General features: G+C 42.8%; 1 protein-coding gene across 1 annotated transcript in view; it reads left to right on the plus strand.

Annotated features, from left to right (window-relative positions):
• The window catches only part of POLR1A (RNA polymerase I subunit A), a 36,409-nt gene extending 22,005 nt beyond the window's left edge, over positions 1 to 14,404 (plus strand). Inside the window, exons 24-34 of the mRNA XM_075148471.1 lie at positions 1,597 to 1,811; positions 2,460 to 2,627; positions 3,551 to 3,686; positions 4,699 to 4,856; positions 5,803 to 5,917; positions 6,558 to 6,674; positions 7,001 to 7,279; positions 8,378 to 8,578; positions 9,345 to 9,462; positions 10,737 to 10,901; positions 13,391 to 14,404. Of these exons, the coding sequence (XP_075004572.1) occupies positions 1,597 to 1,811; positions 2,460 to 2,627; positions 3,551 to 3,686; positions 4,699 to 4,856; positions 5,803 to 5,917; positions 6,558 to 6,674; positions 7,001 to 7,279; positions 8,378 to 8,578; positions 9,345 to 9,462; positions 10,737 to 10,901; positions 13,391 to 13,491 (1,773 nt within the window). The 3' untranslated portion in view covers positions 13,492 to 14,404. The remainder of the gene's footprint in view (positions 1 to 1,596; positions 1,812 to 2,459; positions 2,628 to 3,550; positions 3,687 to 4,698; positions 4,857 to 5,802; positions 5,918 to 6,557; positions 6,675 to 7,000; positions 7,280 to 8,377; positions 8,579 to 9,344; positions 9,463 to 10,736; positions 10,902 to 13,390) is intronic.
• The last annotated feature ends 7,802 nt before the right edge of the window (positions 14,405 to 22,206 follow it).

The raw sequence follows: 22,206 nt of genomic DNA on the forward strand, positions 1-22,206 counted from the left end.
TTCACCAGCGTCGCTGCCCTTCTCTGGACACGCTCCAGCACCTCCATGTCCTTCTTGTAGTGAGGGGCCCAAAACTGAACACAGGATTCGAGGTGCGGCCTCACCAGTGCCGAGTACAGGGGCACGATCACCTCCCTGCTCCTGCTGGCCACACTAGTTCTGATAGAGGCCAGGATGCCATTGGCCTTCTTGGCCACCTGGACCAAGTATCCCAAAGTGTTTCACAGTCTTACACAAGTTACCTTTTGAAGGAATCGTATGTCAGCTGTGTGCGTGGTGAAGCTGAGGTTCATTTCTTAAAGCCTGTGGGCCCTTGTGCTAGGGCAGAGGCCAAAAACTCTGAGGTAAAACTGGTTTTAGAAAACAGCCCATGTTTGTGGGTGGTTTTGGGGAATTTGTTTTTGGTTGGTTTTTTTGATGGTGGGTTGTTTTTTCATGTACACAGAGTAGATCTCTCTTGGATGGACAGATATCTGCTAGCTGGATGAGAGCCTGTCTAAATACGAAGATCAGAGGGCTGAGCCAGCCCTGCCTACTGTTTCAAAGAAGTACTCTTGCTTAAGCCTCTTGTACATTGGGGCAGTAATCTATATGTTATGGCTTCTAACGAAGATTGTACATATGGATACAAATGCAAACAGGTGCTGCTTCACACCCTTGCTTTCACAAGGAATTTACCCAGGTAGAACGTGGACAGTTAGCATGAAACTCCCAAGTTGAAGGTGTTGAGATATATAACTCTGTTAGCTTGTATGCAAATGTTATACGTAATCACTGGTTCATTTATCAGTGACGCTGAATTTGTGTTGCTATTGGCACTTTTGATAACACTGAAAACAATTTGGCCTGAGGATTCATTCACTGTTTTTTTATTTTTTCTTTTAGTAGATTAGGTAGATACAGATACATGTTTATCTCTGTCTAAATATATTATAAAGCTCAGTGGACAGACTTCCATGTCACAAGCCAGTTCCTCCTTCATAAAACAGCAAGGCATGTAGAAGATACATTTAGCTCGTTTTCTGTATTGATTTTTTTTTTTTAAGTTGGTATTAACTTCTTCCTCTATTAAATGCAACATTTGAAATGTTGCTTGAAAGACTAGCGAACTGAAGAATAGAAGTAAAACGAATTAGCAAGCTACGTTCAAGATCTCTGCTGGACTATTGTGCTTGAATGTCCACAGCCGAAAATCGGAGAAGCTCCTTTGTCATGCCAGCTTTGGACGGGCGAGGTGGCAGTCAGCTAGAAGTAAAGATTCAAGTATGTCAAGGGGGTTCACTCCCAAGTTAAAAGTATTCTTAGAGGGCTGTATTTCACTGGTTTCTGGAGTAGTTACTATATATAGATAACTGACTATTTCAAGCTTGTAAAGAATCTTGAAATCATTTGGGATCAAAAGTGTAAGTATCAGAAAATGGAGAATGCCATATGTGTAGCTGAGTTGTTCGCTATGTGTTACGTACACCCTGAAGTTATATGCAGGTGATCTTTGTCTCCTTCGCTATTGCTTGATTGCTAGTGGAAGCAGTGTTATTTCATTTTGGTCTTACTGTGGATAAACCAGTCGGCTTAAAAATCTCCTCTTATTTTCAGTTATTGAAGATGTGGTATGAACTAGATGAGAAGAAACGAAGAAAGTATCTGAAGAAGACAAATAAGTGTCCTGACCCAAGCCTTGGTGTCTGGCGTCCAGATACATACTTTGCGTCTGTTTCAGAAACATTTGAAAATGGAGTCATAGATTATATCAACAAATGGGAATCTGAGAGCAGACGAAGTTATATGCACTCAGCACTTTCTTCTGACAGGTAATAACTTGTGTGTCTTTACTTCTTTGCACTGAGCTGAAAAAAAACAGCCCTAGTTTTGGATTGAATTTGCTAAAGATTAAAAGTCTTTATCAACTCTTGTTTTTGTTGTGACCTTTGTGAAACGAAGTAGTGGGTTTCAGAACGATTCCTGAAAGCCAAGCGTGCTTAGTATGCACTGGAGAGGCCCTGGTTATCTGTTTCTTCCAAACTTGAATTTTCTGTGCTGCTAAGGGCTTTCGCTAAGGCTTTATGGAATGACAGCAGCGTGTTGCTGTCCCCCTACATAAAAAATAATACTTTACAGTAACAGTTAAAAATCAATATATGCTCTTGCCACACCTTGGAGTTAGCGAGGCAGTTAAGATGAGCAAGTGAGAGTAAATAGACTCTCTTTTGACATCCGGCGAATTAGCAGCAGAACTAAAATATGGTTTGGCCAGGGCCCCAATTCTGTGTTAATGGGCTGTGTTTGTCAGACCAGATTAGAATAGACAGTTTTACAGTTTCTGGACTGTATTTATCCATAAGCTACCAGGAGAAATTGGCTGAAAGAGGTAACTTTATTGAACTGAGCAATGTTGCAGTGTCTTCAGAGTTCTTTATTTTGTACTACATTGAGCTAAACCTCTTATTTCCTGTCTTCAGATTAAAGGATTTGTTGTACTTGAAGTGGCAGCGATCTCTTTGTGACCCAGGAGAAGCTGTGGGTCTTCTTGCAGCTCAGAGTATTGGGGAACCTTCCACACAGATGACTCTGAACACCTTTCACTTTGCTGGCAGAGGTGAAATGAATGTCACCTTGGGTATTCCAAGGTGAGAAAATTGTGTTCTCAATGGCTCCTTTGCCATTTTTGGCACTTAGTAATAGTGCTTAATCTCACTGTCAGGTATATGTGTAATCTTCAGGGCAAATGATCCTTCAGTTTAATTGTAAATTGTGCCTGTTCAGAACTATTTAACGTTTTACAATTTTACAGTTGTTTTGGTTCATTTTCCAGATACAAAGTATCTGTGAAGGCCCCTTACTCTTACCTGATGTATAGCAAATGGCTTATTTGTTTCTGTATTTTATTCAGTACAGTATAAGCCTAAAGACATGGTGCTTTGCGAGTTTGCCCTCTGCCAACCTCTTCTTCGCCTACTAACTTTTAAACCTATTTCTTCAACACACAAAATTTCACTGCAACTATGAAATCTTGCAGGTTTAGTATTATTATCACTTATGTAGAAAGAGTCCAGGTTTCCCCTGGCTCTTCTGTGTGGTGACAGTGACTTTATCAGCGCACACGTGTTTACCAGCCAGTCATCCGCTTGTTCTGAATAGCATGGGTGCTGACGCTGGCCGTGTGCGTAGGTGTGTGATGCCTTAGGCGGGAGATGGTTGTGTTCCTTCAGAGAAGCAGGGGAGGGGGAGAAGGTGTGAGGAACATACCTTATGTATCTGCAGGAAACAGGCTTCATTAGTTCTGTTCTTGGAACAACTTATGATCATCTCTAGTCTCTTCCAATAGTTGGGGTGATAATCTAATTGAGGCAGTAGAGGTACTGTTGTGCTCTGCCTGATGAGGAACCAGAAAAGTGAAAAGGAGCAGTGCAATGGTAACCACAGCTCGTGATGCGCATGGCTTCGGTGGAACTGGCAGTTGCTGCTTGCTGCCTGATTAAATGAACTAGGTATTTATTTGATTGCATAGTGCTTTTATTGCTTAATTTGAAAGATCATTCTTTATTTAAAGGTTGCGGGAAATATTGATGGTAGCCAGTGCAAATATTAAAACGCCAACGATGAGTGTTCCTGTGTTCAATACCAAGAAAGCTCTCAAGAAGGTGAAACAACTTAAGAAACAGCTCACAAGAGTGTGTGTAGCTGAGGTGAGCCTCCTATTCAGTGTATCCTTCGAGAGTCTGCAAAACAAAATTGCCTGTTTGAGCTCATCAGTTAGTCTGGCTTTGTAACAGTTTCCATTTTTTAAGACTTAACTGTGGGTGCAAGATGAGAGGGTCCTTTCTTTTCACCTCTTGCATCCTGAACCTGTTATATCTGCTAGGAAATGGAGCGCTGAAAGGAATTGCAGTTACTGTGTCTGTATGAGACTTAAATTCAATTTAACCTATAGAGCATTATCACAGGCTACAAACTCTCTATAAAACCTAAAGGGGGAGGTTAATAGTTCACACATAGCAGTAGTATAATGGCAGGGAGGCTTTATGTTTGCTGCCATAGCCTTGTTTGGTTTTTTTGTCAAGCTCATTTTTGTCACTCTTTAGAATTGGAGGGATTTTATTTTGTCTTTAAGAGACAACCTAACCTGGCTGTGACTGGCATGGTAGAGACCTTTCTGTAGGTCCCCCACCCCTTCCTAATCTCATACAAGTGGCTGTGCTCAATAGAAGCAGAATGTGTGGCTCCTTGGAGACTCAATATACTGACGTCTGATGTACTCTGTGCACCCTCTCTTCCTAGGAGTGCAGTCTTGTGCTCTCCTGCATGCCCCACCCTCTTCTGTCACACTCTTTCAAGTTGAAAGCAGCGAGGATAGAGTTAAGACTCAGCTCTGTGCTGAAATACTGTCATGCTCAATGAGCATGGGTTAGTAAAATGAAGCTGTTGGCCCAGTAAGAACTGTAGTCTCTTGTGAAGGAGTCGGGTGGGAGGTGAGGCTGTTCTCCCAGTATTGTCTAAGTTAATTGTTTGGAGGAGTTTAAGCCAAAAAGAGTGCAGGAGGGTAGAGTCCTCTTCCCCAAGAGCTGCCACAAAGCCTCCAGAAAAGTTTGCCAGTTAGCCTTGTGTAATTCCAGTCTCATATGGAAAGCATCGGAGTTGCAGGAAGGAAATGAAGTGTCTTCATCAAAGGAGTAACGTTCCTACTTGTGGCTTTTGTAGGTCTTGCAGAAAGTTGAGATAGAGGAATCCCTGCATGTGAAGTCCAAGCAGAACAAACATCGTCTCTACAAAATCAAATTCCATTTCTTGCCCCATGAGTATTACCGAGAGGAGAAGTGTGTGAAGCCCAGGGACATCTTGCACTTCATGGAAACAAGGTGAGTTTGCTTTCAGATACTTTAGTATTTGCTCTTCTTTTGCCTTTCCATGGTCTCTAAGGGTCACTGGATGTTGTTCATTAAAACTGCTGCTATGGCTTTCAGAGCAACAGCTTCCTGCAGATGTGCTTGCAGAACCATCTATGCGGTTGCTTTTTATGTCTTGAATAAAACTGTGGGTCTGTGGCGTGGTGACAATGCAGAATTGTATCAAGGCAGATCTTTCACGTGTCGCTGATATATTCAGGGAAGAGCCATATAAGCAACATCTTATTCCTTATCTTCGGATGCTTAAGCATTTATTACCAGCAAAAATGTTTGAATATTTCAAGTATCCCTTGGTGCTCTCATTGAACAGAACTAAACTTTTTTTTTTTTTGGTAGATAAACAAATCAGAAAAGGCTGGCTTTTTTTTTCCCCTTTCTTTTTTTCCCCTGCTTCCTTCCGCATGTCTGGCCAAATTTGTGTAGTTAAAAGTAGAATATTTAATGATAAGAGCCTATTGAAAGCTATTTTTGTTTTGCAGAAAGGATTTCTTCCTCCTTCAGGCCACATGAGTTCAAGCTGGGTTACTTTATTTAACAATTTTGCTTGTGCTTCTTGGTTTAAAAAAGAAAAAAGTCTAGTAGTAAACAATCTCCTCTGAAGGTCAATGTGATGTGCAGATTTTATGTCCAGATGAGCTTATAATTTTAAGCTTTGGATGCATGGCTACATCTGTGATTGTAAGAGAGATGATACCAACCTTTTGATCCCTAAAGGAATGGGAAGGGGACGAGAAGAAAAAATACTTGCCTTATCCTAGAAGTACTTTTGCACCCACCAGACATTATGTCCTGTCATGAGTTGACTGGCTTCTTAAACAAAACAAATTAATTTTCTGACAACTTGAAATTGACTGCAGTACTGCTGAGCTTTGACATTCTGGGTTGCTGCTTCTTTCAGGTTCTTTAAAATTTTTCTGGAAGCAATTAAAAGGAAGAATGCAAAGATGGCATCTTTTACTGAAGTCAGCACCCGGAAGGCAACTCGGAAAGATTTAGATGGTGACCAAGACAAGGTACAGAAAAACATTACCTGAAAAATGCCTCGCTTTCTTTACCTGTTTTTGAGAACCAGAATTTGGAAAAGTTCACATTGTTTCAATGTGAACACAAAATGTGTGAATACTAAATTACTACTTAAATATTTTCTTTATGCATAAACTGTCTTTGCATTCTCATAAAATTAACACGGAAATTAAAGTTATTCTGTATTAAATCTTAATTTACTTAAGACTGTACTCTGAAAATACCTGTTTATTTTAGCTTCAGTGAGGCAAAAACGTATTACTCTGTCTGCTCCCAGATCAATGTCCTGTTGTAGCAGTGGTTGTCAAAACTTTGGGGAAGATCCTTTTTTTCGTTGAAAGGCTTTTGCACGTACCTTCTGCCACCCCTCTCCCAACAAGGACTGTCGTATAAGCAGGGAGATAGCTTATCTATCTTGTGGACGTTCATCTTGTGTAATGTTAAAGTTACCATGAGTTGTACGTTCATTATTTCTTTATAGTAGTGGGCTTATAGAAATTAATTTGTCCTTAAACGTAGAACATTGAACAAGGGATTGTTAAATTCCAGATGTTTGGCTAAAGCCTTTTGAGGCAGCTGATGCTTCCTAGCAGAGTCAGCCTGATTATCTGGTCTGTCATGGATTTCTAGACACAGAATAATGAGGAAGCTCCAGCAGAGGAAGAAGAGAACATTGTTGACGCAGAAGCTGATGAAGGGGATGGTGATGCCACAGAAGCAAAACGGAGGAAGAACCAAGAAGAAGAGGTAGTGCTTTCATAGGTGCTCAGCACTGCACTTTAATTCCCAATTTCCTCTGCCTTGGTTTGGGTTGGGAAGAAAAGATTCCATTGAAACAAAATGCTGGGAAAAAACCAAACCCCACTTGAAAGGGGATAGGGAAGTCTCTGCTTTGTGCTGATCAATTTTGATTTGGGTGGAGGGAAATCTATAACAGAAGATGTGGGCTGAGACTTGTGATGACCATGGTTGTCATAGTTGAGCCTGGGCACTGCTGTCCTAAAACAGTTCATCATGCACTTTGTTTCTGTACATGTTCTGGCTCAGATAAATACAACATTGTTTCTTTGCAGGTTGATTATGAGAGCGAAGAAGAGAATGGGGAAGAAAACATTGATGAGAATCTAGAAGATGAAGAGGCTGAATCGGAAAAAGAAGAAAGGACTCCTGGTGCAGAAGATCAGATTGGAGCAGATGGTGATGAATCTCAACATCTTTCCTTTATGTCTCGGACTAAAAAAGAGAAAGATCGATTACTTCAGTCAGCAGAGTTGCGAGTAAATGCTGTTCTGGACAGCCATCCATCAATACAGGATTACACGTTCGACACCGAAAATGAACTTTGGTGTGAGGTAAGATGGCGGTGCCTGAAACGTGTGTGGTTGTGCAATGGTTGCATGTAGCTCCCATAATAAATGGATCTCTTCAGTGGAGTGCTGGTGTTTTGTCTCAGCACTCCTGTATTAATACCAAAAAGTGGCAGTGCAGACGTACTTCTTGACATAATTTTTAGCAATCCCTAACTTTCAGAACCTCTGATGAAATTTTTTTTTTTAAGATAACTGACAGGTTTATGTTTTTATGTTTTAATCCTTAAATATATGATGCAGTACTGTGTAGCTGCTGATTAATAAAAACGATGACTGGACTTTTGAAAGAGGCTGTTTAGGAATGTGTCCTCAAGGTGCTGGGCAGAAGGGGAGCTTTATATTGGGAAGCACATCTAGTCATGGAGGAATTCAGGATAAATAAAGCTGCAACGCTTAGTTGTATGAAATAGTAGTTAGAGGGGACAGAAATTCTTGACCAAATGTGACAGTGGCAGCTGAAAAAGTCTGGCAGGAATGTGAATTTCATAGATCCAGAAACATTTCACTCCCCCTGTTTTTAACAAACCTTTTTTAACACTTCCAGAAATAAAACATTTTGTTTCAGATCTAGCTAGCTAATTTTATCCTACACTCTTCCCCCAATTCTACTCCCATATTCCTCCAAAAACCCTCCAGCAACAAGCTGTCTTCGACCTCAGCTATGCCTTGTTCACCTCCTGAGTTTTCCAGTTTAGCTCATGCTGAAAAATCTTATGCCTTTACTTTAACCTGAGCTAATACTGCTTTGAAGCTGTCAGAAGATACAACAAAATCAAATAAGCTGCATGGTCCTCCTGCAAGACAGAAGGGAAAAAGTCTAAACATCCAAAACAAACAAATTAAAAAACAAACCCCAATTGATGTAAGTTCAGAAATCTTGAAAGCAATGTGCATGAATGGTCCTGGGGTGAGGTGTTATTATTAGCATCATTCAGCTGTAATTCTAGTCAGATGTTTATGTTCCTAAGCACACAGGTAGGATAATCCCAGTTGTTCAGTTGTCTCCTTTTTGCCTAAAAAGAAGAGGCTGGCTATTGAGCGTTCCTTACAGAACACTGCATTGTTTTTTTTCCTTCTTAGGTTTCATTGACACTTCCATTGATGAAGGTGTACTTTGATCTCTCCTCCTTGCTTGTCGCTCTTGCACGAAGCACAGTCATTCATGAAGTGAAGGGCATCACACGGTGCTTGTTGAATGAAAGTACCAATAAGCAAGGAGAGAAGGAACTCGTTCTGCATACCGAAGGCATAAACCTGGCGGAGCTGTTCAGATACTCTGATGTACGTAATCCATTTACAATCCCAAACTCGAATGATCTTTTGTGTTCTAGGGAGAGACGGTGGATGACGGATGCCATTTATGTTTAGGGGTGATGTGTAGCCTTTTCAGCTCTTAAACGCTCTTCCTCCTCCTTTTTACCCCCAGATGTGTTCAGAGCTCAGCAGAGCCTTTTCTCAAGGGCAGCTTGCAAATCAGTTTTTGTGCAGCAGCCCAGTGTCTAATGATAGATAATTCCACGCCATGCTTGTAACTGTCTCTAAACGTTACTTCAGGGAGTTCTTCCATCTTAATGAATTGCAGTACTTGGAGATGAGTGGTTCTGTTATGCCGTCTAGCCCATAACTCTACAAATACAGGATTGTTTTAAGCTAAATCTTCTCTACTGCTTTTGGTAAAAGTTCTGTCTGGCTGAGACAGACTGGGCATTGCATTGTGTTGCTTGGAGGACTTTAACGTGTTCCTCTACTGCTTGGGATGGTTTGCTTGTTTGCTTTTTCTAATTTCAGATCATTTTATCCTGTGGTGCATTTTGATTCCAATACTCTTATTCATATATAATGCTGTGATCACTAGCTTAAACATAAATCCCCAGAATCATTTTTGTCTGTATTTGACTCTGAGCTGCTGCTTAGTTGTTCTGTAACTGTTAGTGCTGCTTAAACTGATGAAAAATGGAGAAAAAAGCTATCTTAGCTTAGCTTAATTTATTTGGAAATGCAGAGTAACTACTGTCCTAACTTGTATATGCGGTTGTTTTGCTTTCAGATTTTGGACCTGAACAGACTTTATTCCAATGATATTCATGCCATGGCTAAGAATTATGGAATTGAGTCTGCCCTGAGGGTGATTATAAAGGAAATAAAAGATGTATTTGCTGTATATGGTAAGACTTCTTTGTATTTTTAAAGATAGTCTTCATTATCATTAAGATGGCAAAACCCAGCCACAGTGCTTACAAAGTTACGGGTTTGCATGATCTTTTCATTTATGTGTGTATTTTTAAGTTGCATCTTTTCATCATTTAATCATCATAATGCCTTCTGTGAAGACATTATTAGGTTCCATTTAATCAGTAGAGAATTCACTAGACAGGGTTGAATTTATCCCCTCTTCACAGAGCTTCTCTATTCTGGTACATTTGTTTTTTGCAAGCTGGAAGGTCCAGATGAATTAACCATTGACGTCTGAGGAAGCTGTTAGACTTGTATAGCGGCCCTGAGAATAGGAGTAATCTTGCTTCTCTCTAGCTTCTTACTGACGGGAGTCTAGGCTCCCTTTGTGGCTGAGCTTTTATATCTTTCCTAAAATAGCTGCGCTGCATTGTCTGAATGTTCTTCTCTCTGCATAGATTATTCAGAGGGTCCAGGCAACTAGCTTAGGGAAGATGCCTGACTTCATAGGCTGCTAAAGTTAGGCATGTTGAATTTGCTCTAAGTGAGCTAAGTCTTGCTATGAATTAAACTATTGAAAAGAGGGAAGATTAATACAGTGGGAATTTTAGCAACCAGTTATATCAAACAGATTTGCCAGCTGGCAGTCCAGAATGGTCTGACCTTCAAGTTGTTCAAGAACTGTTAGGTAAATGTTGACAGAGCTGTTAATGATCCCCCATTACACTGACTCCACAAGTGTTATTTAAAAATAAGTGCTATTTCTTTTTAGCCTAAAAGGAGTTTTCTGTGGATGCCTAATATCATGCACAGAAAATAGCAGAACCTTTCTGACTCCAGTGCCTAGCTAAAGGCCACCAGGTGAGGGGCTAGAGCTGTGTCCCATCACAAATGGATGGGTGTGCGATCCGCGTCTGCATAAACAAAGATGATGCAGACCTCACTGATTTTATGTAGAAAAACTCTGCTGCTCTACAGCATTCTTGACATTTTAGTTTCCCTGGAGAGAGATTGGTTTATATTGTAGTGAGGTCTGCCTTTCTTGGATATTTGAGGGGAGCAGTTAAGCCAACTATGCATAAAGAGGTGCAACTGCCAGAAGAATGTTAATAGAGATGTTCTCCATGTTGATTAGATTCAGGGGGTTTAACTTAGACCTGATTTACTTAAAAAACAACACACAAAAACAAAACAAAACAAAAAAAAAAAACAAACCCAAAACTTAGCCCTTGAATGCTCTGATGATTGCTCTTTTTTGTGTTCTTAGGAATTGTGGTAGACCCTCGGCACCTTTCACTTGTGGCAGATTACATGTGTTTTGAAGGATTTTATAAACCGCTGAATCGTTTTGGAATTCAGTCCAACTCCTCCCCTCTGCAACAGATGACATTTGAAACCAGCTACAAATTCTTGAAGGAAGCAACAATGATGGGTAAATGGTTTAGTTTGAAATACATTTCTGCAGCATTTCACGTATGCTTTGTTTTCATTGTAACTTTCCACTATTTTGAGTAATGCATAATTGCATTAGAAAAAATGCCAGAGGCTAAAATTTTAATTAGCCCATGCTAGGAAAACGTTCCAGATGTCTTTAATAGAATTCTGTCAGCTTAAATGAAGGCAGCTTCCACATGTAATTTGTGGGGTCTGTGACTCCTTTCTTTAAGAATTAGATAGGCATTTTTATAACAAACCTTAAGATGGTTAAGATTTGTTATAGCAAAGCCTTTTAACAGACTACTGAATCTGCTTTTGTCTGCTTTGTTTTCATGTCTCTATTATAACTCCCGTATTTTCACCTCTTCTCTAACCTTGCTATTTAGAATTTTATTGTGAGAACAGTCCTCTTGGTTGTTACTTTGATTCTGTTTTTCTGCACTTTACTATCTTTGCTTTTTTCCTCAAACACAGCGGAAGGGTCAGACCCATTTGTCTGATGGTAGGTTTCTGTGCCATTTGAGATGCCCAAGAGTATCCTTTCTGGCCTCTAGTTGCTGCTCTGGACCGTGTAGAGATCACATGGCGGCGTGAATCATTTAGGACATTTGAAATGGCGCTAGCCATCTAAATTTAGGAGTTCTATCAAAAAAACTTACGCTTTAAGTCTGTCATTAGACAGTTTGTGTGATCTCATCCTTTGGTACTGATTACGTCTCCCTTTTGCAAATAGTCTTGGTTTCTGTCACTTGCCAGTTGGATGCTCTCCTCCTTGGATGCTCCTGTGCTGCCTTCTTTGCTATCTGTTACAAATGGGAAAAACTCTCCACGTAATCTCTTCAGTGTCTTAAACTGCCTTGCACATATGTCAGAGATACTTTTATCACTGAATTCCTTTTTGTTAATGCTAGTTTATACCTTTTCTGGGAAGGTAATTTGGGTTTTAATGAATAGTATTTGTTATAATTGACTTAATTCATCTGAAAATTAGAAAGGAAAAATGTAAATCTGGGGTGAAACTGTTTCTTGCACGGTTGCACGCTCTCTCTAGATTTACGTTATACTACATATTGACTTAGAAATAAGATAAGGTTTTTGCCAAGTGAAATGTAATTATATTTATGGATAATATTATGAATAAAGACATGAAGTGCATACTGACAGACGAGCACGGTGAATTGGCAGGAAAGCTACACTGATTACAAGTGGAGGGAGTTACTGATTTCACCACGATGGAAATCAAAGTCATAATGTGGATTGCAGCAGTCTGGATCTAATTTGCTTTAATGTAACTGATAACTTGACTGTACATTTAAAGAGATACTGCAAGGGTGCCTGCTTATGGCCCTGATCAGTAAGAAGGAAAAAAGAAGGCTTGTGGCCGCTGTGCACAGCTAACGTAAGAAGAAGTGCCGTTAGGGTGCAGCTGTGACCCAGCAGACTGCTGGTCAGGGTTCAGCGTGCAGAGAGCACGCTGCATCAGAAGTGAGATCCCTTTGGCTGTTTGCTCGAAGAATAACTCTTTGTTAACGTCACATGAGCAAACAGGACAGTTATGACTGTTTTGTTTAATGATCTAACAAGGGAGCTTTTTTTTTTTTCCTTCAGCTGACACACATTTAGGAGCAGCTATTTAATTATTCAGCTGTAGCTGAGATCAGAGCCTCAAGCACATGCCAGGCACTGTGCTGTGGTGCTGCTCCTCCCCCCACCCTCTGTATGAAAGAAAGTTCAGTACATTTTGCTCAGCAGAATGACCCAAACTTATCAAAAGTTTAACAGGTTTTTTTTCCAATCTTCTAACTGCTCTAATGACAAAATTCCAGCTTGCTGGTAGTTAGGATGAATGAAAAACAGCCTGGATGCTTATAAAAACAGTGAAAGCAAAACAGTCCTAGCCAGACGTGTCATCTGGAGAGCTTCCAAATTTCTGTGACACTATTTCGCTACAGTGAGTAACCACAACATCAAAGGAATTCATGGAATGTCTCTCCAGTGAAAAGTTCTCTTCGTATCTAGCCAGAAGGATTTAAAATCCACATCAAAAGGATTCACAAAGGAAAAAGGCAGCAACGAAAAAGGAATCTTTTTGGTTTTGCCTCACTGATGTATTTTTTAGCTATCTATTTGATCAGCAAAATGTTTTCACTGGAGGGTCAAATCTGTGTTCTCTTAGAATTCAGAACGTGTTATCTTTTCCTGCTGAATGGGGAGAGTTTAGTAATGTGCGGCCTAATTCTCTGCTTCCACAAAAAGATTGGGATGAGATAATAGTTGTTGTAGGAGGGGTAGGAAGAGTTTTGGACTCGTGGTTTCAGAAATACAAATTCAATCTGAACAGTAGGTGGCAGTGCCTTTCTGAAACTGGGGGGGGGTGAACCAGATGGCTTCTTGCATGTAAACCAAAATGCTTTCTTTTCAGCACTGACCTTTGAGAAACCTTTGGAAACATCCTAATACGATTTTGTTTGAATTCTGTTATAGGTGCCCATGATGAACTGCGATCCCCTTCTGCATGCCTGGTCGTTGGAAAAGTTGTTAAAGGAGGGACTGGTTTGTTTGACCTCAAGCAACCCCTCACATAGTGTTTTGGTTATAACGTAAGGATTCTGACTAAAATGGGCATCATAAGAGATATGTATATTCTACAGCTATGCAACACAGGCACATACTGTGTCCCCAGTCATCTTCCCTGTGCCAATAGGTTTGTTAATCTGGATACCTGATGAGCCTAATCTATTTAATGAGAATGTCTGCACCTATAGGAGCTATCCTGTGATCCAAAGAAACATTTATTTACTGTTCATTAATGTAAAAAATGAAATTATTGGTTTACATAGAAAAGAATAAAATGAAGGAGGCCGTCTGGGTCTCAAGCAGGCCATGCAACAGCTGTGGCAGACAGAAGTCAAAGCAGAATCTGTTTATGCTGTCTGACTTTTGTGGGGCAGAATCCCATCTGGGTGGGTGGCGCCAGTTGCCACACGGTTGTTACATGACAAATTTCCCGTATTGGAAACAGCATTCAGACTCACGGGTGTAGCTGGGCAGTGCTGTGCTGAAGCTTCAACGTCGTATTGAAGCGCCTGTGCTTGAGGCATATCCTCTTCTTTTTCTGTACTTGCGTGCACTGCCATGACTTTTATAAGCTTTAGAGGATGCATTTTCCTATTCCGCTACTTCATTTATTAAGAATTATGTGTCTGTGACACAATTGTTAAATTTCTTTATTAGCTGAAGATTGGAATTCAGAGTTTTCATGGTTTCTACAGATGTTTGCCAATGCCTACTCTTACGACTTCTTTGTATGGAACAGATCTCTGCACAGTGAGAAACCTGACATTTGATAAAGATTCATTCCTTAAATGGCAGCGTGAGCTGCTGTAACACTGACTACGCAAAAGACTCCTGTAAGAATTACCAAAACACAGTTTTTAAACTATTTTTGCTTAAATATTCTGTATCAAAGAGGATATTTAATAAAGGACATTGCAAAGAGGTATTCTGAGCGCCCTATTATGTGGCTGTGTTACTGAGGGAATTTTGTCATGCAGCCAACAGCCATCTCTTTGACTCTGATGGCTGCTGAAAATCGCGTAGCCGAGAGCTGTTAGCCACTCTTCAGAAATCAGACTTTCTTGTTTGTACATTTGATTTTAATCAGAATGCAATGCACGCAAGGAGTTTAAAATTCTTTGGAGTTTGCTTGCTACCATCTAGACGAGTTTTCTAACAGATTTCAACCCCTGATCATTCTCAGCGGTACCTCTAAGCTAGTGGAAAAGTGCCAGAGCTCACTTAGCCAGCTGAGGAGCTCCCACTGCCAGTGGAGCTGCGCTAAAGGGGATCAGATCAGATAGTGGGAGATGTAGGCTTGGGATTGTGAAAGAGCCTCTGTGGAGTATCGTGATGGACTCCATTCTGCCTCAGACCCTTAAAACTGTGTCCAATGTACTGCAAATAAGCTGAAGCTTAACAAATGCATTGGGCCGGAAGCTCTCCAGTTTCACTTTGCAAATCTTCATAAAAGATTTCCTTGTGTCTCTCTCCAATCTTAGCACCTGCTGTGTCTTTCTCAAAAACATGTCATTCTGCAAACAACCGGGGAAGAATTAGTTGGATTCAGTTTCACAAATGGTTAGATGGGAAAGAACAAACGTGGTAACAAAAAGACTTTTAATTTCAGGCTACATTCTGTATTGTTACAGACCGTTGGCTGAGAAAGATTCTTAAGAGGTATTCACAGTCCTGCAGTGAAGAGCATCTATGCCACATTTTCTATCTGGAGATGCGGCATGCTTTAGTTCTCCAAAGAGTTTGACCCAAATAACTCCTTCATCCAAGTGTTCATATCACTTCTCTGTGAAGCTTAAGAGGTCGCTTTGATTGTGTCATGATAATGAATTGTCCTCACAGTTATGGAGCCATGAAATACAGGAAAACTTGTCTTATATTTTGGCATAATATATCCACATACAAATTCTGCATATTTGAAATGCGTGTATGTGAAATTATGCTGTGCTGCAACTGAAAAGAGATCGAGTCTCCTGAGCAACTTGATGTTTTTTTCCAGGCACCAGCTTGCTTTTCTGTTGCTCTCCGAAGCCCCGAGGCCAGTGTTGCCTGTAGCAATCCTGCTGGCAGGCTTGCTTGCTTCTTTAGGGGCGAGAAGTACTCCTGTGTGGTGGGGGGGCAGCAGTCAGCCAACGTGCTTTACGGAGACGAAGGGGGTGGGTGCTAAATGAGCAGGAACGTGCCTATATAAATATTACGTAGTCTATTGAGAAAATGTACTGAAGTGACTGTCCTTCGTTTTACACCACGCTGGGTGTCAAATTGCTGTTTCTTGCTCCCTGCAGAATTGGCTGTGCAGGAAATGGTGATGAATTCAGTAGGTGGTTAGTCAGTCCTGCTCCCAGGTTATCTCATACTGATGATTCTTTAAATAGAGCCGTTTGGATGGAAAATGTGCTCTGGCTGTGCCAGGATGAGCCAACCTCCCCTTTCAGTTTTGAGTTGCCTTTAAATTTTAGGCACAGGCCAGCATCCGAAAAACTATTCTGATCTGTACTGAAAGAAGTGACACTGTAGGAAAGCCCCTAACATTACAATTCAGATCTGACCTAACGTCTACTTAGGAGAACGAAGTAAGTGGCTGTTCCTGTTCATGGACAAAAGTGATAGGGGAGAGAGTATGGCAGGACATCAGATGAGAGTCTGTGTCTCCAAGGCTGGAGAACAGTACGTATTTTGGCATATAAATGGGCTTAGTTTATACTGTGAAGGAGAGGCAGCTAAAGTAGCAATTACTCTTAATCCGTAGCGTGAGAAGGTTGGCTTGGGAATCATCTAAACTGCCCTTTCTGAGACGGGAGGAGTTTCAGTTCGCTTAAAATTCACAAGTGTGCAGAAAATGGAGGTAGAAGAAATGTTCTGCTTCCTGTGGTCAGAAAACTTCTGTTTCTTTTCATGCAACATGTACCTCCATGCAGCTAGATCTTCTCTGTTTTAAAGTTTCTTTCTTGTTCCTTGCACTGATTGCTGTTGCTCTACGGTACTTTTTGAGGAAGTGCGAGTACCTACCCTCAAACACAGTCTGGGAGAAGGCTGCAATGACGGATGGGGCTCTTGCTGCTTTGTAATTGTGTAAAACAGACAAGTGGAGTCGGTTTTGGCATAAAGGATCCCAAAAAGCTGGCAGTGGATGTGATTTCGTAGAGAGGAGATCATGATTGAAAGGCCAGAAAAACGGGCTAGAAAGCCCCTTTGGAGTGTGAGAATGGAGCTTTGCAAATGCTTAAATAACATGGGAATTCATAACTGGGACTTGCTTTTTCATTTTTCTCCAAGTACGTATCTTACTGCTCTGAATCGGAATTCAGTGTGATTTTTTTGAAGCTGAGGAAACCTCCTGGTTCTCTCTGGTGGCAGACCAAGCTCAACTAGTCAGATGCGGTGAAGAAACACGTCAGATGGCACTGAGAACTCTTCATGCTTACTTTTGACTGTTTTCTGGAGGATCACTTGGAATGCACGCTGTTTACAAGTCTTCTGTCAAGTATCTTTGACTTCACGACTTTCACAATTATAAAAAATAATGCAAAACTAATACTAAGCGGTCAAACCTTGTGGTGAGTTCCTCTAGTTTGTGTATGCATGCTGCGTTTCCATTTGTAGGTGATTTAGAAGTCGGATGCAGTGCTGGCACATTGGCCACGCTCTTAATGCTTCTTCCCTGGGAACCATCCCTTCTCTTAACTATCTGCTGCACCGTAGGGCGCAAAGATACCCTGCGAAAACGTGGGAGGAATGAGAGAAGAAAAGGTAGCTTCCAAAATTGCTTGCTTTCTATGTGTTATTTCCGTTAATAATAGCAAATGATCTGTCTGGAAAGCTAAAGGTTGTAAGCTTGGCTGAAAGTGCACTCCAGGAGGGGGCTGGTTAGCACACGCAGATATGAAAGCTGGGGGAAGAGGCTTTTTTTAAAGCTGTAATAGAAGGAGCTTAGAGTTACTCAGCCAGAAGGAGAGGCAGTGATCCTCGTCTTCTGGTCATGTATACTTTGGCAAGCAGGGCATATATTGTGGGTTTTATCCTGCTTGTATGGTACAAAACACCTACTGTATGGTACAAAATACCCACTGGCTGATCCAGATTTGTTACCAGTAAAATAGGGATAACAAATCCTTTCAGTATGTTGCTAACGGTGAATCAGGTTTTATTTGCACAGCACTTCAAAAGTGAGCTACGTTCAAGCTTAATAAATTGTAATAGAAGGCTTGTTCTTGACAGTAAACTTTAAAAAAAATCCTAAGGCAGGCAGTGAGAATGGATACAAATAGGAATTAGTGCTTCTTTTATCTCAACAGCAAAGCTAAATATTAGAAGACAGGGAGCAGAAAAGTTTGTTTTGCCAAATCCTTGGTTCCCATGTTATGCTTGTGTGGGTCAGTAACCAAGCAGTGGCAACGACACAGCTCGAAGAGATCTTTAATCATTTGGAGCCTTTCTGGACAAACCACTTGAAGCTAGCCACTAAGTACTGAAATCTGGAAGCTACCTCGTCTGCTGAGGAGTTTGGCAAGTACAAGGGCATGTGACGCCTCAGGGACGCTTCACACAAGGTCAGATTGTGGTGACCGGGCCATGCTCCCGCGTCTGGCTGGCTGCAGGCGGATCAAGCCAAAGCACAACCTTTGTCTTCTCTGGGATTAGGTCAGACAGGAGAACTCGTGAACATCGCCCATAAGAGTTGAGATCCAAAAAGCGTTTTGAAGGTTTCAGTGTTGAACATGGCAATCTTTAGGGTGGAAGGCTGGGGTCTATAGGTGACCACTGCGCAGTGGGTGAGAATGAGATCTGCCTCCCCCAGCTTGTCGCATGGCAACCTGCGGGAAGGGTGGTTCCCCAGAAGCGAACAGTGGAAACTGCGTCTTCGGTCCCTGCTTCTCCTTGCAGTTTCTGTAGCACACTGAGCAGCAGAGACGATGCTTCACCCTGAAGACCCCTGAGTTTTGTTTTGTAAATAAGTGCGTGATAACAATATAACTAAAAGAGAGCAAATGTGACTTCTTTCAAAGTATGGCCAGGGAAGAGGGGGTGAACCACGTCCTGTCGTGCCCGTGAGCCTGGTGTTGAGGGCAGCCACTGCAGGAGACCTGCTTTGGGCTCTCTGCAGTGCCCTGAGGGGCTTCAAACCCACCTCCTGAGTGCCCCAGCCACCAGCCCGGGACAGGGAAACTTCCGTTTTCCTGCTCTGAAACTCCTTGCCGCTGCTGGAAGTAACGTGCTCTTCGTAGGGGTAAGGGAGGGAGGAGGTCAGCTCTGTTCCCAGGGGAAGGGAGGGGAAACTTGGGCTTTCTTGGAAGACCAGAGAAACCTTTCTCCTAGTGTTTGTGCAGTCTCATCCAGAAGGGCGGAAAGAAATCCTGCCTCAAAACAGGGTTGCAGCTATCTCTTTTTCAGGATTTAAGGCATTTTCCTGTGATGTGAAAGAGAGGGATTGTAAGTCCCTCAGGCAAAAGAGCGTTATGAAGCCCTGTGTTATGGATGGGCACTGTAACTCCCAGGTGAGGCAACCACCCAGCTCCTTCAGCGTTGCCTTTCTGTATCGTTTCTGATTTGCTCTGCAGTGCGGTGCGGATTTGGTGAGGCCTGAGGATGCTCCCGGTGGGAGGTGGACACCGGCAGTGCAACGCCCAAGCCTGGATGCTGAGCTGGAGGTGTATGGGGGTATAATGGGGTGCTCAGGGTGCTGTAGGGTGAGAAATCAAGGTCCCTACAGAGCTCTGCTGGCTGCAGGCTCAAGGGGCAGCTAAGCAGCGGTTTTCAGGAATGCAAGGTTGATCAAAGGAGGCATCGTTAGCGCATCCTCCGCGGAAGCCCGCGCCGCTGAGCTGAGCTGTGGGCCAGAGCCAGCCCGACGGCCCATTCCCGCTCCTGTCACAGTGGGTGCCGCAGAGCCAGGATTAAGCAAGCTGCTCGTTAATGATGTTTTACAGTTTTCTGGCTTAGATCCTTCAAAAGAGCTGACTGTCCAAATTGCCCTGGAAAAGTTTAGGTCTGATCACGGAGCTGGAGAGGATGTAGAGCTGTTCCCCTTTTCCTGGGTGCAGCGTGCTCTGCCAGCTTCGGGAAGATAAATGATCCCCCTTGGCGGGGCTGCCTTGAATCTGGTGGGGCTGCAGCTTGGCCTGTAGAAACACTGCTGCCGTTGTTTGGGTTTTGGAGCCTTGCCTAGCACTGCAGAGAGAATAACGAGTGATCAAGAAGTAACAGTGGAACATTAATGCAAACTGCAATAAATACAGAGATGCATTATTAATGGGACATTAAAACCGAAACGGCAAGTAGAGCAAATCATACGCTGACAGTACAACAGCTCTGCAGAAAAATCCCAGGGCTGCACCTTGGGAAAAAATCGACGCTTTGTGAAACACTTCAGTAGAGGGTTCTGCTTTCCGTTATACCGTATTTCCTCTGCCTGGGAGCCTGGATTATTTCTGGAAGACACAGAATTTGAGATGTGTTTTATACCCAATAACCTTGTGAATGTAATAATGCCCTCGGCCTCCCACGGGAATCAACTGCGACTTAATGGACCTTCTTTAATTTTGGATAAAGCTACAGAACTGAATTTTTATGAGAGTGGAAAGACAGTGGAGTCTGAATTCCTGCTTTTGCCAAGCTCAGGCATTTGAGGCTGGACCCAGAGTGGTGCCAAATAAGGGGCAGCAGCAGGGAGTGCCCCTTTCATCCCCTCTTTGCACAAACATCAGTGTTGGGGACAACGTTACGTAGTTTTACAGTAACTGCGGCTCAGGCAGCAGCTCTCGTGCTTTGCCTCATGTTTTGGGACCAGGCCAGGGCTCTGGACAGGAGAGTGTTGCTGAAACAGCTCTTTTAAGTTGGTGATGCATCCACTCCTCCACCCACCAGGCTGCGGGTCTGCTCAGTTTTCTCTGGTACAGCCAGATCGCTACAAGCTCATCTTCCTTCATCGGAGACGGAGCTAATGCCCATGCATGTGCTCCAGCTTAACAGGCCAGCAGCAACTGGGTGACACAAAGCACGTGGTGGGAGCATGGACAGGATTTACCCCTTTTACCTTGACCCATGGGCTCTCATTCTTTGTCACTGAGTGGCTTCGAGTCTCTGTGTTGGCCCCTTGAAGCCAAGTCCTTCCCAGGCAGTGCTTTTGCAGGCTCTCAGCTTTACCCTTCACTTGCAGAGGTTTCGTAGGCGTTGCTTTGGCTTGCACAAACAGCTCTCGCAGCTGAAGCTCCAGAAAAGCCAGACCTAGCTATGTCCAGCTTAACTGCGTTCCCCCGCTGCATCCCCGGCACCCCAGTTTCCCAAGATCCTCCCCCTTGCTTCGTGATGATCATCCTTTCCAAAAGCCCAGGACCGGGTTGCTGCTCGTCTTCCCCATGGCTAGTGTTGGCTTGCCCAAGTTGCTGGTGGGGCTGGTGCTGTGGGGAGGAGGAGTGTCGTGCCCCACGCTGCTGCCAGGGAGGCAGGGGGTGGGCGTGGGTCGCTGCTGCCTTCCCCTGGTGCAGTGGCGGGGTGTGCCCTCTCTGCCCAAATGCCTCCCCTGCCCGGGGTGCGTGTGTCTCCACCCATACTGAGACCAGTCCCTCCCTCCCTCAGCTGAGTGGCCGGTGACCATCCTGCTCCTTCTTGGCTGCAGGATGGTTACAAAAGCCAGAGCTGACACCAGCTTCTTCTCCCTTCTGTCCGGGGAAATTCCCTTGCTTCAAATTCAAGGAACTGAAATTAATTGGGTTTGGGTTTTTTTTTTTCCTTTTTCTCTTTTCTGCCAATATCTGTCATCCCAAACTGTTTCCACTCTATGCTATTTAAGGGAATGAATCTCTGCTGGTTCATTTTGGGGGTGGGAGACCAGCATGGAGACCATATGACCGATGGCACATCCACCTGGTCAGACCACGGAACGTAAAGCCAGGCTGGGATTCATCCGTGGCAGCTAAATCCGACATTACAGCCCAGGGGCTGCGCCGCAGGGATCTGCGTTCCCAGGGCCTCTCTGACTGTCAGTTTAAGTCGGCAGCTGGGACTTGATTCCACGCAGTCTTACAAAGCCATGCGAGGCAAATGTTTTCTCCTCCTGGGATTTGTGGGTATTTTTAAAAGGAAATGTTTAAAATGGGATTGAGTTTTCTTCCTGGAAATGCTGAGTTGTTCCAGGGAAGCAAAGCTTTCTTCACTGCAGTGGAAGGGGTATGCAACAGGACGTGGACTCCTGAGTACTGCATCGTCTATGCAAGAAGAACTGATCCTTTAAAATAAGGCTTTATGGATGAGAAAATGGAAATGTCAACGTGAGGAACGCAGACGTCCTGAAGAGTCGGTTTGACTTCGGCTTTTCACCTCGCTGGGTCACCAAAAAACCCCCAAGCCCCAGAGCGTAATACATCAGGAGTTTTCCTGGTATAACAAAACCCAACATTTTGTTTGCAGTCAACCAAAAGATTTCATCTGAGCTTCTGTTTAGGGAAGTTATTTGAGATACCCACAATTTTTGAAGTGATTTTAGATGTGAAAAGGTTTGTGCCAGAATAAAATAAACCAGCCACTTTTCAACATCTGCAGTTCTCTCTGATTCTTTGTCCTAAAATTATTTTCTAAATCCTGCTTAAATTAGTGGGGGAGTCTCGTGGATAAGAAGGAGTTTATTCACTGCCTGATAAACCATCTGAAAAACATCCACCTACAATTAAATAAGGAAAACTTGTGATGTGTGTACGCTCCTAGGGCTTAAGTCGCTTTGAAAAATACAA

This window comes from Calonectris borealis, chromosome 4, assembly GCF_964195595.1.
Source record: "Calonectris borealis chromosome 4, bCalBor7.hap1.2, whole genome shotgun sequence".
NCBI classification, from domain to species: domain Eukaryota; kingdom Metazoa; phylum Chordata; class Aves; order Procellariiformes; family Procellariidae; genus Calonectris; species Calonectris borealis.